This window comes from Oryx dammah, unplaced genomic scaffold (genome assembly GCF_014754425.2).
Source record: "Oryx dammah isolate SB20612 unplaced genomic scaffold, SCBI_Odam_1.1 HiC_scaffold_18, whole genome shotgun sequence".
Taxonomy (NCBI): Eukaryota; Metazoa; Chordata; class Mammalia; order Artiodactyla; family Bovidae; genus Oryx; species Oryx dammah.
The window spans coordinates 31,394,264-31,406,895 of record NW_024070202.1 but is presented as its reverse complement, the minus strand read 5'-3'; the positions used below and the strand labels follow the sequence as shown (position 1 = coordinate 31,406,895).

The window sequence follows — 12,632 nt, the reverse complement described above, 5'->3', positions numbered from 1 at the left end:
TTTTTCTTTTTTCTTTCTTGGATCATAGGCTCCTATGTTTCGCTTTCTGGGAGGCTCGTTAATAACTAACGGAAGTGCTAATTGCCTCGCAGGCACTGGAGGGCGCCGGTTCCTCTATTTGCTAAGAGACCGCTGGTCCTCCAAAAAGATCACCTGGGCTAGCGGGGTGCCACTCCGAAATTCCGCCAGGGCCCTCTTGAGCAGCAGCCGGGGCGATCCTCAGCCAGGCGACTGGCCTGCGTCCCTCGCCCGGCGGGGTCTCCCTGCCCCGCGTGGCCGCCGGGATGCTTCGCCGGCGGCACTATCTCCGCGTTGCACGTGCACATACCGCGTTTCCTCCGCGGGTGTCGCTGTGGTCAGGAAAGAAAGCGTGCAGGAGACGCGAAGGCTGTGCGCTGCTGGGCTTGATAGGAGGTGGGGTGTTGCGGAGCGGGATACTAAAACGAGAGGTTAATTACCGCCATTCCAAAAGGGACTGAAATGTTCCTCAGTATGAAAAATTGTTCCCGTTAGCGGCTGCGCCTCCTGCAGCCGCCACAGAGGAGACAGAGGGTTTTTTTGGTTTGGTTTGGTTTGGTTTGCAAAGCAGGGCTGAGACCTGTCTCCAACTCTTTGTTGACTGATGAAGTTAGTCCTGGGGCCCCTTCTCCCTGGAGCTGAATCAGGGGGATGGTTCTCAAAAGGCAGCACAACCTGTTGAGGATATTTCAGTGCACTCCTCGCCGGTACCCTGGAGTTTTTTGTTTGGAACTGATGGGATGCTGCCCAGGAATCTGCACTTCTTTACAAGCATCTCTGGTGTCACAATTAGTGCAGTCCCTACTTGGAAATACAATAGTTAAGAGAATCAGATTAAATCAATTTCTTGGAGACTTGCCAGCAATCTGGGTACTGTTTCAAAAGATGTTATACCGGGTAATTAGAAAATTGCAGAAGTAATTTTACTGCCAAAGGGCAGAAAGTGGCCGTTTTCACACTGATGTGGCTGTATTTTGGATCTGATTTCTACCAAATGCTTGTGATCTGCTAAACCCTTACTTACATAATTCTAATTTGTTCTCCCACAACTTGATGGGAGACTCTCCATTTCTACCCACTGGTAAACGGAGGCTCTGAGGTTAAGAACTTGCCCAGAGTTGGCTCTGCTTTCCATGGAGTATGGACTCCACCCCAGGTCTGTCTGGTCCCCAAAGCTTTGTCATCTTTTGTGCAGTTTGTACAAGTGAATAAGGGAACTGTGGGTACTTGGTCTGTCAGTCTGACCCTTAATGTGATGATATGCAAGTTCTGCAGACTGCAGATCGGAATTAAGTGCAGAAAATGTGTGGGAGATTTAACTTGGAGAATTTAGCAAATACAGCATGGGTTTCGGGTCCAGGTTTGGTCAAACATTGGTCCTTGCTGTGTACTGATGAGCTCTCAGTTCTTTGTCCAGTGCACAAAAGCAGATTCATGGTGACTTTGATAGACTAAGCCCCCTTCAGTGGTCACTTGTATTTATTCCAACCACCTGTATACAGAGCTTCCTGCCTCAGTGCACCCCTACAGTCTGTTCTCAATACAGCAGCCAAAGTAGGCCTTTTAAAATAACCAGATGGTGTCACAAACCTTCCAATAGATTAGAATAAAACCCAAAGCCCTAACTGTGCCCCTTGAGGCTCCAGTGGCTGACCCAGGGTACCTCTCCCTCCTCGTCTTGAAACAACCCCCCAACACACACACACACTGCCCACTTAGCTATCTCGTCTCTCGTTCCCAGCTTAGGGCCTCGCTCGTTAGACTGTCATGACCATGAGGACAACAGCTTTGCCCTGTCACCTGTTATATCTTCAATGCTGGCATTTGACAAATAAATGAATGAATTTTTGTTAGTGAATTGTGGTTTTTCAATTCTCGGACATTGTTTCATTAGGGAAATTAGAGTGGGAGATAGCTTTGGGAAAACAGCTCGGTGATGTTGTATTTCACTTCTCCACATCACTAGGTTTTGAGGTTCTCCCTTCTTGTCTCTAGGGACATACAAAGAGCACAGTTTCTAAAAAGAAAGTGCATACCCATTGAGGAAAGGAACGCAGATCCCCTCTACCACTGTTCATACCCATCTGTGAAGATCCATCTTGGATCAGCCTAGGGTCCCCAACCTGCCGGGGAAGAGTTTTCACTGGTTTCTTAGTGTGGAAACTCAGAAGATGGACATCAGAGCCCACTGTAGAGGGAAGTGTCTCATAAAAGTGAGTCCCAAAGCAGAAGTTAAGATGCTTTCCCAGCCAGCAAATAGCAACAAAAATAACTCTTTCTCCTGTCAGCTGGGTTAAGGATTTGGCAAGGAAAGGATAAGGTTTTGGGGTGAGGTGGAACAGGGAGAAAGGTTGATGTTTTCATTGTGGTTTGCTTTGGTTTTGAAAAAGGTTGCTTGCCAAAGATGTGACAGTGATTATCTCAACATGTTGGGTAATTTGGGGACTCTGAAGCAAGGCCAGAATTGCCTGGAGTCTGAATCTAGTGACTCCCACTTGCTCTGCTCCACTTCATGGACTCCTTGATCCAGCAAGCCACCCTTCCCTTCCCTGTCACCGTGTGCCTCTCACAGTCTGTGGATCTGGAATTTTACTCAGTGGCTGCATCTGTACAGGCCGCCTCTGTACAAAGTTATGATTTTTATCTGCTGAAATATATAAAAGCAGCTGAATTTAGTTCTCATTACAGAATAAGTTTTCCGTTGTCCTGAGAGCTACTTTCTATCTTTAAAAAAGCCTAAGTTGAACTTTTTCTGTCACAGAGGCAGATTCATGGTCAGCCTGTAAAGCTGCAGATTCAGTTATGTCTTTGTCTGGCTTCCTCCAATGTCCTGGGCATGACCAGGAATGTGTTCACACGTCACATGTTCTTGTAAAATTGGAGAAAATAAGCTATATTAACGGTGAACATGAAAAGTGAAAGTGTTAGTGGCTCAGTTGTGTGCAACTCTCTGTGACCCCAAGGACTGTAGCCCACCAGGCTCCTTTGTCCATGGAATTCGTCAGGCAAGAATACTGGAGTGGGTTGCCATTCCCTTCTCCAGAGGATCTTCCTGACCCAGGGATCGAACCTGGGTCTCCTGCATTGCAGGCAGATTCTTTAGCATCTGAGCCACCAGGGAAGAAATCCGTCAAAAACGCTTTTTCCACTTCAGCTTGCCCTCTATTGACTTCTTGCACCTGGTGTCGTTAGAGGTGGCAACCATCATTTTGGGATCCAACAGAAGGAGAGTTGAATTGCACATACATGGGATTCCAATTTTTTCCTGTAGAAATAAGTCATGCTAAGTTATGTTGTCCAGTGTGGCTTTTATGAATATCCCTATGGTCTACCATGCTTCTTCACCTGACATTGTAAAACAGAAGGGCCTAAAAGCAAAATCTGTAAAGGAGGAGAAACAGGTTTGAAATGTACAAACCCAGAAGCTAGTCTGTGTACAATTTGTACAATCATCAGATCTTTAATATTGTAAGTGGAAGATTTAGGAGGAGTCACAGGTGGTGCAGTGGCAAAGAATCTGCCAAAGCAGGAGACTCAGGAGACTTGGGTTCTATCCGTGGATCAGGAGGATCGCCTGGAGGAGGAAATGGCAACCCACTGCGGGATACTTGCCTGGAGAATCCCGTGGACAGAGGAGCCTGGTGGGCTGCAGTCCATGGGGTCGCAAAGAGTCAGACACGGCTGAGCAACCGAGCACGAGAAAGTTTAGTTCTTACTGCTGCTGGGCCAGAGTGGAGGTTCATCCCGTCAGAGACGAATTAAAACTCATAATGGGCTACCACAACAGGGACATCTGTGATAGATAGATGTCTATGATATCTCTGTCTATGACATCTATGATAGATAGATAGATAGATAGATAACTTACTTCAGTTTATAGTATTTAAAGTAATTATTACCTTAAATGGAGAAGGCAATGGCACCCCACTCCAGTGTTCTTGCCTGGAGAATCCCAGGGACGGGTGAGCCTGGTGGGCTGCCGTCTGTGGGGTTGCACAGAGTCGGACACGACTGAAGTGACTTAGCAGCAGCAGCAGCATTACCTTAAAATCTCAAATTACTCCTGAGACAAAAACTTAATAGAAGTTTCCCTAAATTTGACAATAATCCTGAACTTATGGCATTACTGATAGCGAGTTGCTTTCTTCTATTTGATACTACAAGAATCATTTTTATGTAAAAAGTGCACGACCAAAAATATAGGAAAAATAATGAGTCAACTAATATTTATTATTTATTATATATAAATATTTATATAAACATGTTTATTGTTTATATTATAATTATAACCATATGTTATAAATTATTACATTATTTACATAATATAAAGCATTATTTAATGCTGTGCCTCTGAATTTTGTGATATTTGTGAGCTTTTGGTTTTTATTGAGATATAATTGACAAATAACATTATATTGGTTTCAAGTTTACAACATAATGATTTGATATTTGTATATATGGTGAGATGATCTCAACATACCTAGTTAACATTCATCACATAATTACACATTTCCTTGTGATGAGAACTTTTAGGATCTACTCTCAGCAACTTTCAAATAAATCATACAGTATTGTTAACTACAGTCACCATGCTGTACATTTCATGCCAGGACCTATTTGTCTTATAACTGGAATTTTGTGCCTTTTGACCCCCTTTACCTATTTCACCCATCCCCAAGCCCTTCCTCTGGCAGCCATCAATCTCTTCTTTGTATCTATGAGTTGTTCTTTATTAGATTCCAGCTCTGAGTGAGATCATGTGGTACTGTTTTTCTCTGACTTATTTCACTTAGCATAGTGCCCTCAAGGTCCATCTGTGATGGATCAAATGGCAAGGTTCCCCTTTTTATGGCTGAATAGTATTCCATCGTATGCATCTGTTTCTTTGTCCATTCATCCATCAGTGAACACTTAGCTTGTTTCTCTGTCTTGGCTCTTGTCAGTAATGCTGCGGTGAACGTGTGAACTCAGATATCTTTTTCAGTTAGTTTCTTTATTTTCTTTAAAAAAGTACCCAGAAGTGGGATTGCTGGATCCTATAATAGTTTTATTTTTAATTTTTTGAGGGACCTCTTTATGCTTTTCCTTAGTGGCTGTACCAATTTATGTTGCCACCAACAGAACACAAGTGTTCCCTTTTCTCTATATTCTCCCCAACATTTACTGTTTCTGTCTCTTTGATGAAAACCATTCTGACAGATGTGAAGTGACACCTCATTGTGGTTTAGATTTGCATGTCACTGGAGGTGAGTGCTGGTGAGTACCTTTTCGCATACCTACCGGCCATCCGCATGTCTTCTCTGGAAAAACGTCTGTTCACATCCTCTGCCGGGTTTTGAATCAAATCGCGTGGGGTTTTTTTTGGCTGTTGAGTTGTATGAGTTCTTCATATATTTTGACTATTAACCCCTTATCAGATATATGATTTCCAAGTATTTTCTCCCACATGGTAGGTTGCCTTTTCATTTTGTTGATGATTTTCTTTGTTGTGCAGAGCTTTTTAGTTTGTAATACTCTCAGTTGTTTATTTTTTGCTTCTTTTACCATTGCTTTTGGTGTCTGTCAGCTTTTAAAAATTAGAAATAGGATGGGAAATGAAATCGCAACCAAAGCCACCACCTGTGTCCCCCTCCTGCCTACCGGTTAGGCTGCTGCTGCCCGGGATGGACAAAACCAGAAGGAACACCTCCTGCAGGATCTTCCTAAGTGCGCCTGTGAGGATGTGCCGCCGCTGCCTGCTGCACTCGCCACGCGTCCGAAAGGGAGGGAAGAAAACAATCAAAACGGGCGAAGCTGGAGAGAGAAGGAAGGTGTACAGAAATTCAAGCCAAACAGGTGCAAGTGGGAAGGAGAAAGATGAAGACCCAGTAATAGCTGCTAACTAGAAAGAGATACATAAAGCAAAATATTAGGAGAATGTAGAGTAAAGCAGACTAAACATTTCACAAGTTTTCTTTTTTTCCCAGCTCTTTGCCAGGCCTTTCCCAGATGGTTACTGAACCATTCGTTTAAATTAAGTCTTGCTTAAATTATAAGGAGCTAAGCTAATTTCCAGTGTCAAGAATTCTTGGAAAGGAGCCATGGAAGGTGGAAGAACATACAGCTCTGTCGGGTGGGGACGTGGCCACACGTGTGCCAGCTGAGGACTTCCAGGATCCTCCTGGGACTCACCCCTGTTTAAAATGATAGTCACCCTCCCAAAGCCCGCACTTTATCCCAGTGGTAGTGCTGAAGCCCAGGCCCCATGAAATGTGCAGCGTCTATAGTGGGAAACTTCTTTTTATTTTTTTTTTTTTTTTTAAGTACCAAGGATCTTTATTCTTAGGTCTGGTATTTAATCTGTGGCTGCAGATAGTATGTCACTATTTAGAGAATAAAAGGTCCCATTATCTTCATTCAAGTCTTCAGCCACAAAGTTACACCTTATTCTCATACAAGATAAGGGTTGGTAGGGTATTAAAGAGGTACACTGAGGATAAAAGCAAAAGGGAGCAAACACTTTTACAAGCATATCGTCCCAGTTACCGTGAAGGTTACGTTTCAGGTTAATTTACCAAAGTAGTGACAGAACCATGATTTCAGTGAAAATCAACACGTTATACCTTTAAAAAAACCAATTCAGAAATACTAAGTCAGGCAAGCATGCAAAATTTAGAGTATAAAAAAATGCAAGGGCTGGCTGCCCAAACAGGTATTTTCCTCAGAAAGAGGGATTTGAAAATGCTGCACAGAACCAAAGGAATTAGAAGCTGAATTAGCAGACCCATTTCCTCAGTCTATATATGAGGCAAGTGGGCAGACATTAACTGGTAAAGCTTACTCAGCCAGATTAAGAATGTATAGCATCTAATTCCTGGTGCTATCCGCAACTACATGTATCTAAAATACAAGGAGATAAATATCCAGAATACATCAAACCTATTGATTTAAAGAAAACATTTCAAGGGAGGGGGTGAAGTTGTTATTATAGCATAGCAGCACATTACACATATTTAAGAGATTAAATGGAAAGAAATAATCTCTTATTTTAATGCTCAGTTTTGATCAACACAAGTTTCTAGCCAACTTTCTGATGTAGAGCAAAACAAGTATATTCTTCAGTTTTCTTCTACCTTTTTTTGGGCCTTTCAAAACCGAGCACTGAGTATTTTTAATGTAATGGGATGTTATATGTACATTCTAATTACACATTTAGGAATAAACAAAATGCATATTTCAGTAATTCATAGTGTATTTATAAAATGAAAAGCTCTCTATCAAAATACACTTTTCACTGGGAAAAATAAATAAAACAGACAAATGGATCTACACAAAGTAAAAATTAACTTTGGTAGACTTCACTGTGGAGGACAGTCCATAACAAGCTTATCTGCCCTTACTCCCCCAGAGCTGATCACCTTCTGAGTTAAGATTTTAAAAATATGTTTTAATTGAGATCATTATGTTGACATTTGTTTCTCATTCCACATCATCTTCAGCCAAGCTCTGAGCACTTACAATTCTCTGACTAATTGTCGGGAGCTTAGTCAGAAGCATCTGGAACACTGGTGGTGGGAGAGTCTGCTGCAACACTTGCAGTAACTGCTGCGGCTGTCCACACACAGCAATCGCGTTTGTCAGATGGTCCACACCCTTCTCATATTCACCTTGAGCTAGTAATTCTTCACCAAGCTGTATTTCTTCTAGAAAGAATTTCTGAACGGCTTCAGCATCTTTAAGGTCAGGTAACTTGGAAAGCCCAGCTCTCTCCTTGGCAAGCTTTTGTTTTTTTCTTCGTTCTCGCAGCCTGTTCTTGAAGTTGGGGTCACTCCGTCTCTTGCGGTCGAAGTAAATGCAGTAACCGATGAAAAGGGCCCCGCACACGCCGGCGGCGATGGCGCTGTTCCGGCCCACCATCTTCTCTCCACCGAGGAGCCGGGTCGGCTGCGGCGGGGCCCTCAAAGAAGCCGTTGACCGCGAAGACCCGGACCCGAGTGCGCGGCTGCGTCCCGACGCCCGCCGCCCGCCGCGAGGGACGCCGGAAACTTCTTTTTAAAAATTCCCTGAAATGAATGTATTAGAGGAAAAGTGAACAGTGGGGTGGTAGCCGCTGGGTGGTTTCTCCCCCAACTTCCTTCTGATTATAGTTCTTGGAGTCAAGATAATTTTTCAAACAAGAAACTTACAGGATTCAAAATTGAGATAAAGTTGACTTTCTTATAGTTAGGGGTCTGAAATGGTTATATATAACAGTAAGAATTCCTTGACATTACAGACTAGAGTCCTACATGTTTACATTGATGGCAGCAGGTCTAAGATGCACTATCAAAGAAGAGGAAAGAAAACAGGCTTGAAAAGGGCAGAGATCACAGGGTCTTGTCTGAGCATCCATAAAAGAGAAGTGCCTGCCAGATAAGCACAAATTGTCCACTTCCTCCTCGCAAAACTCCCAGCTCCTTTGCCCCCTGAAAAAGGCTCCTGGGACTCTCCAAGTCCTCCCCCAGCATCTCTAGCTAAGCCAAGTTCTCCGTCAGTTGCTTTCCTTCACAACCCTCTGCCCCAGCTAGGTCTTTCAGAAACACTTAGAGGCTGCAGCCAAGCTAGTTTTCTTTTTAACTTTCCATTTTTACCGAGTGGTAAATTAGGAGCTGGGAACAGTCCCAACTTAACTTTCCTAATACTGTCACTAAGTGGCCACGGGTAATTGCTTGAAAGCTGCGGCCGCCAGATGACAGTCAGAACAGAACAACTCGTAGTGGCCGGCAAGCCTCAAAAGGGTCAGCTGTTCAGTGCCACTCCACGGCCAATTACTTGCATGCCTTACTGAACCTGAGATGGGGAAAAACCAAGCCTCTTGGACCTGGGAAATTTGGATCAGAACTACCTGAACAGCTTCTCTGCCGGCTTTTCTAGGCTAAAGGGATGAGAATTTTAATTGTTGAATGCTAATGATGATGATGTCTAACAGAAAATTACTTGCCCATGTACACATCAAATTGGATCGGTTACTGGAGACTATTCGCCTGATGCCAATGACATTGAGAGTATCTCAGTGCCATAGGTGTGAGCATTTCCACTCTTTCAGTTCCTGCAGGGCATATAAAGGCAGTGAGGCGTGTTGAAGGGGAGTTGAACCCAGTTCCAGGCCTGCTTCAGTAGCCTCCCAGCAAACAGTCTTAAGCTACTCCCTTCCTGGGATCCTCAATCCACCTGCCAGTGAAAGGAGGATGCACCTGCTGTATTTGCTCGAAAGGGTAGTTACAGAGATTGTGATTAGTGCTGTGAAAGGGTTTTGAAATTTCCTGTACAAATGTAAATAGAGCATATTATACAAATGAATGACTCTGTCCCCCAGCACCTCTCATTACTGGGATCTCTGTCCCCAGACTCCACTGAAGCTGCCATCTGTGGTCTCCCCACGGGCATTTCAGCTCATCCTGAGCCCTGGTGTTGAATGCCTTAGGTTTTGTCATTGAGGAGATTCTTTCACATAAGTAAAAGTCAAATTTGCAAAGTCTTTCAAGACTGAAAGAACGTCAGGAGTCTTCTATTTGTCACAGGATTGACCTGAACCTCAACCAGCTCATACAAAGGCACTGTGATTGACAAGCATGTGGTAATGACAGGAGTGATGGAGGTAACGCTCGGAAAACCTCAGCCAGCCTGTAAAGTTTTCATCAGTTCTCTCAGCTTTCAATCTGCAATGCTAATGAAGTAAATAGCAGAGGAGTGCACTAACCTGGTGAAATATTGTCACTTCCTACCCTGTGGATAGATTTTTCCTGGGCTACTTACTTCTTCCTATTAGGTTGTTATCAAGCCCAGTTGTAGTTTTCTGTTACATTCTATCTTAATTTGTTTAGTTGGTCTTAAGCTTTCCTAGCAAAAGGGCATCTTTTCCCCCCTAGAATTGTATTTTCAATATTGGAAAAAGTATTCCTTTTGGGGATCAATAAAAAAGTAATTGCCAACAGTAGGAAAACAGACATCAGAGCTTTCAAATGGGAGAAACTGAGGAATTAGTGAAGAAAAAAAACCTTGTTTTTGCATTTGTTTTTTTTCCAATTATAAAAGTGATCCATGCTTATTGTAAAAAATTGTACAAAGAATATAGAAAAGTCAAAAGAGATAGGAAAACACTGTTAACACACAGGCACTTTCCTTCCAGTATTTTTTTCCCCAGTGCATTTTCTGCTGCTCACATCATTTGTTTGGTCAATTTTTATGGCACCTATATGCCAGGCCACCATGCTGGGGCAGGCACTTTCTTGGAACAGGAGAGTGAAGTCGCTCAGTCGTGTCCGACTCTTTGCGACCCCGTGGACTGTAGCCTACCAGGCTCCTCCGTCCATGGGATTTTCCAGGCAAGAATACTGGAGTGGGGTGCCATTTCCTTCTCTAGGAGATCTTCCTGACCCAGGAATTGAACCCAGGTCTCCCGCATTGTAGGCAGACACTTTACTGTCTGAGCCACCAGGGAAGATATAGTCTTACCCAGTTTTATATCTGCTTGCTTTACTTGTCACAAAACTCCTCCAAGATATGTTTTCTTTACCCATCTTGTCTGTAAAATTGTGTTCAGTTGTCTTCTGATGTGGATTGTTAACTAACAATCATGTTATTCTCTAAGTCACATGAGACTCACTGTCCATTTGCTACTTAACAATAAAACTACAGTCATCCTTATATAGCTCATCCGTGGTGGAAGACACCCATGAATTCTGACAATTACCATCGCCTTCACCTATCAGATTTTAGAAAGAAGCAAGTATCCCTTGATTCTGTCATAAACTTAGGAATAGACTTTGGGGCTTGTCCTTTAAAGCTATGAGTCCAGGAAAATGTTAGCAGGCCCAGCTGGTTCATATCTTTTTATGGTTAAAAGAGAGAGAGAATGAATGAATGTCACCATTTTTATCCTTGCTCACATGGACTGGAATTGTTTCAGCATCTGCTCAGCACCAAAAGTCTCAGGTTTTGAGGGATCAGCTTTCCTACTAGAACATCCCTGCAGATGGGGACTCAGAGGAGAGAACGAAAGAGAAGTATTTTTCCTCTCAATTATTTAAATTTAAGAATAGTGGTACAGATCAAACTGCAGCATCAATAGAAATGTCTCTCCCATGATGTAGCAAGTACCCCCAGCCTCAGTCAAAAGTCAGTCAACTTCCCACTGACTCATGTGTCCTCCCCAGCCACAGAGGGGATTTCCCTGTTTCTCTTTGTGCCCAGGCTTCTCTCCAACCCTTAATGAAATGGTCTAAGCATTTGTATACAGTCAAGCTCTGAATACCTACTATGTTCCCAGTGGGGAAGGCTCAAAAGGAAGGAAGTAGGAGGCATGTAAAGACTTTGTGATTCATCCTGGGAAATTTCAAAAACTTTCTCACTTTTCAGGAATATTTTCTAAGTTTTTCTCTTTCTTTAAGCACAAAGGGAAATTTTCATATCGGTTTTTCAAAAATGAGTTAGATATTTTTCATAACAGAAGTCAGTGACTGCATTTAAGTGTTGAGATTAAAATGTCCCATGTTTAGATGATTCCTGCTAAGTTTTTTGAGAGGTTTATTGGCTTCCATCACTCATTTTAGTTCAGGGTGGTGATTTTTAAATGCTCATAAGGCAAAGGTCTTTTTCCCTGAGAAACAGTCTTTAGAAATTCAGTGTGGCTCTGTGGGCATACATGCGTAAACACATACACACAAGTACATGCCAAAGAAAAACCAAGCTGGACAGTAGTTGAAGAGGAAGAAACAGATTTTATTCAGGGCTATTGCAAGAGGAGGAAAGAGACCTCAGTATAGAACCAAAGCTCAATTCACATATAGTGTGGGCAAGTGGAGATTCATAGCCAAGGAGCAGGATGGGGGTCAGTGGATGGAAATTACTAAGAGAAAATATCAGGGGAATGGGGATTTTGGCCAAACAAGATTCTTGCTGAAGACAGGCCAGGAGGATCGGATGTCACCTGGGAGATGGTGGGAGCTGAGGAACCTGCTCAGATATGGAGGAGGAAAGACTCACTGAACTGACTTCATTTTTCTTGGAATTAGATTTTATAAGAAAGTTCATAGATGAGCCTAGGAGATTCAGGAGCCTGACTAAAGTTTGGTCAAGCAAAAGCATCTTTGTTAATACATACACACACATATGTATCTATACACAAATACACACAGGTGTATGTATGTATATATACTTATACTATAGATTTTTTTCCTTTCTGATAAAATGTAATGGATTCTTAAAATTTCAAATCTTTAGTAAGAAACTAGAGCAGCACTTCCCTTGTGTGAGTCCATGGACCATCTGCCTAAGAATAACCTGGGAAGATTTTTTTTAAATATAGATTCAGGGGTTGTAGTTCCCCCAGGTAATCTGAGTTAGTGGGACATGAGGATCTGTATTTTAAACATGCTCACCAGATCCTTTCATGCCTAGTTGCATTTGATAACTGTCTGGTACAGTATATTTGACCTGTCTTGAAAAAAAAAAAAGCCATGCACAATACTTATTTTCTAATATGATAGTGTCCCACAGCTACCACGAGATTACTTTCATATTCCAGGTACAGGGATTAGTGCTTCCCTATATTATCCTGAATCACACACAAGTTTATTGAGAACTTTTTAGCTTCA

The 12,632-nt window shown here is 42.6% G+C and overlaps 1 protein-coding gene across 1 annotated transcript; it reads right to left on the bottom strand.

Moving 5' to 3' along the window:
• Positions 1–6,318: 6,318 nt before the first annotated feature.
• On the bottom strand, positions 6,319–8,036 carry LOC120878067 (mitochondrial import receptor subunit TOM20 homolog). The gene has a single exon (XM_040260646.1). The coding sequence runs from the start codon at positions 7,912–7,914 to the stop codon at positions 7,477–7,479; it is 438 nt and encodes a 145-aa protein (XP_040116580.1). The 5' UTR covers positions 7,915–8,036; the 3' UTR covers positions 6,319–7,476.
• Positions 8,037–12,632: the final 4,596 nt, after the last annotated feature.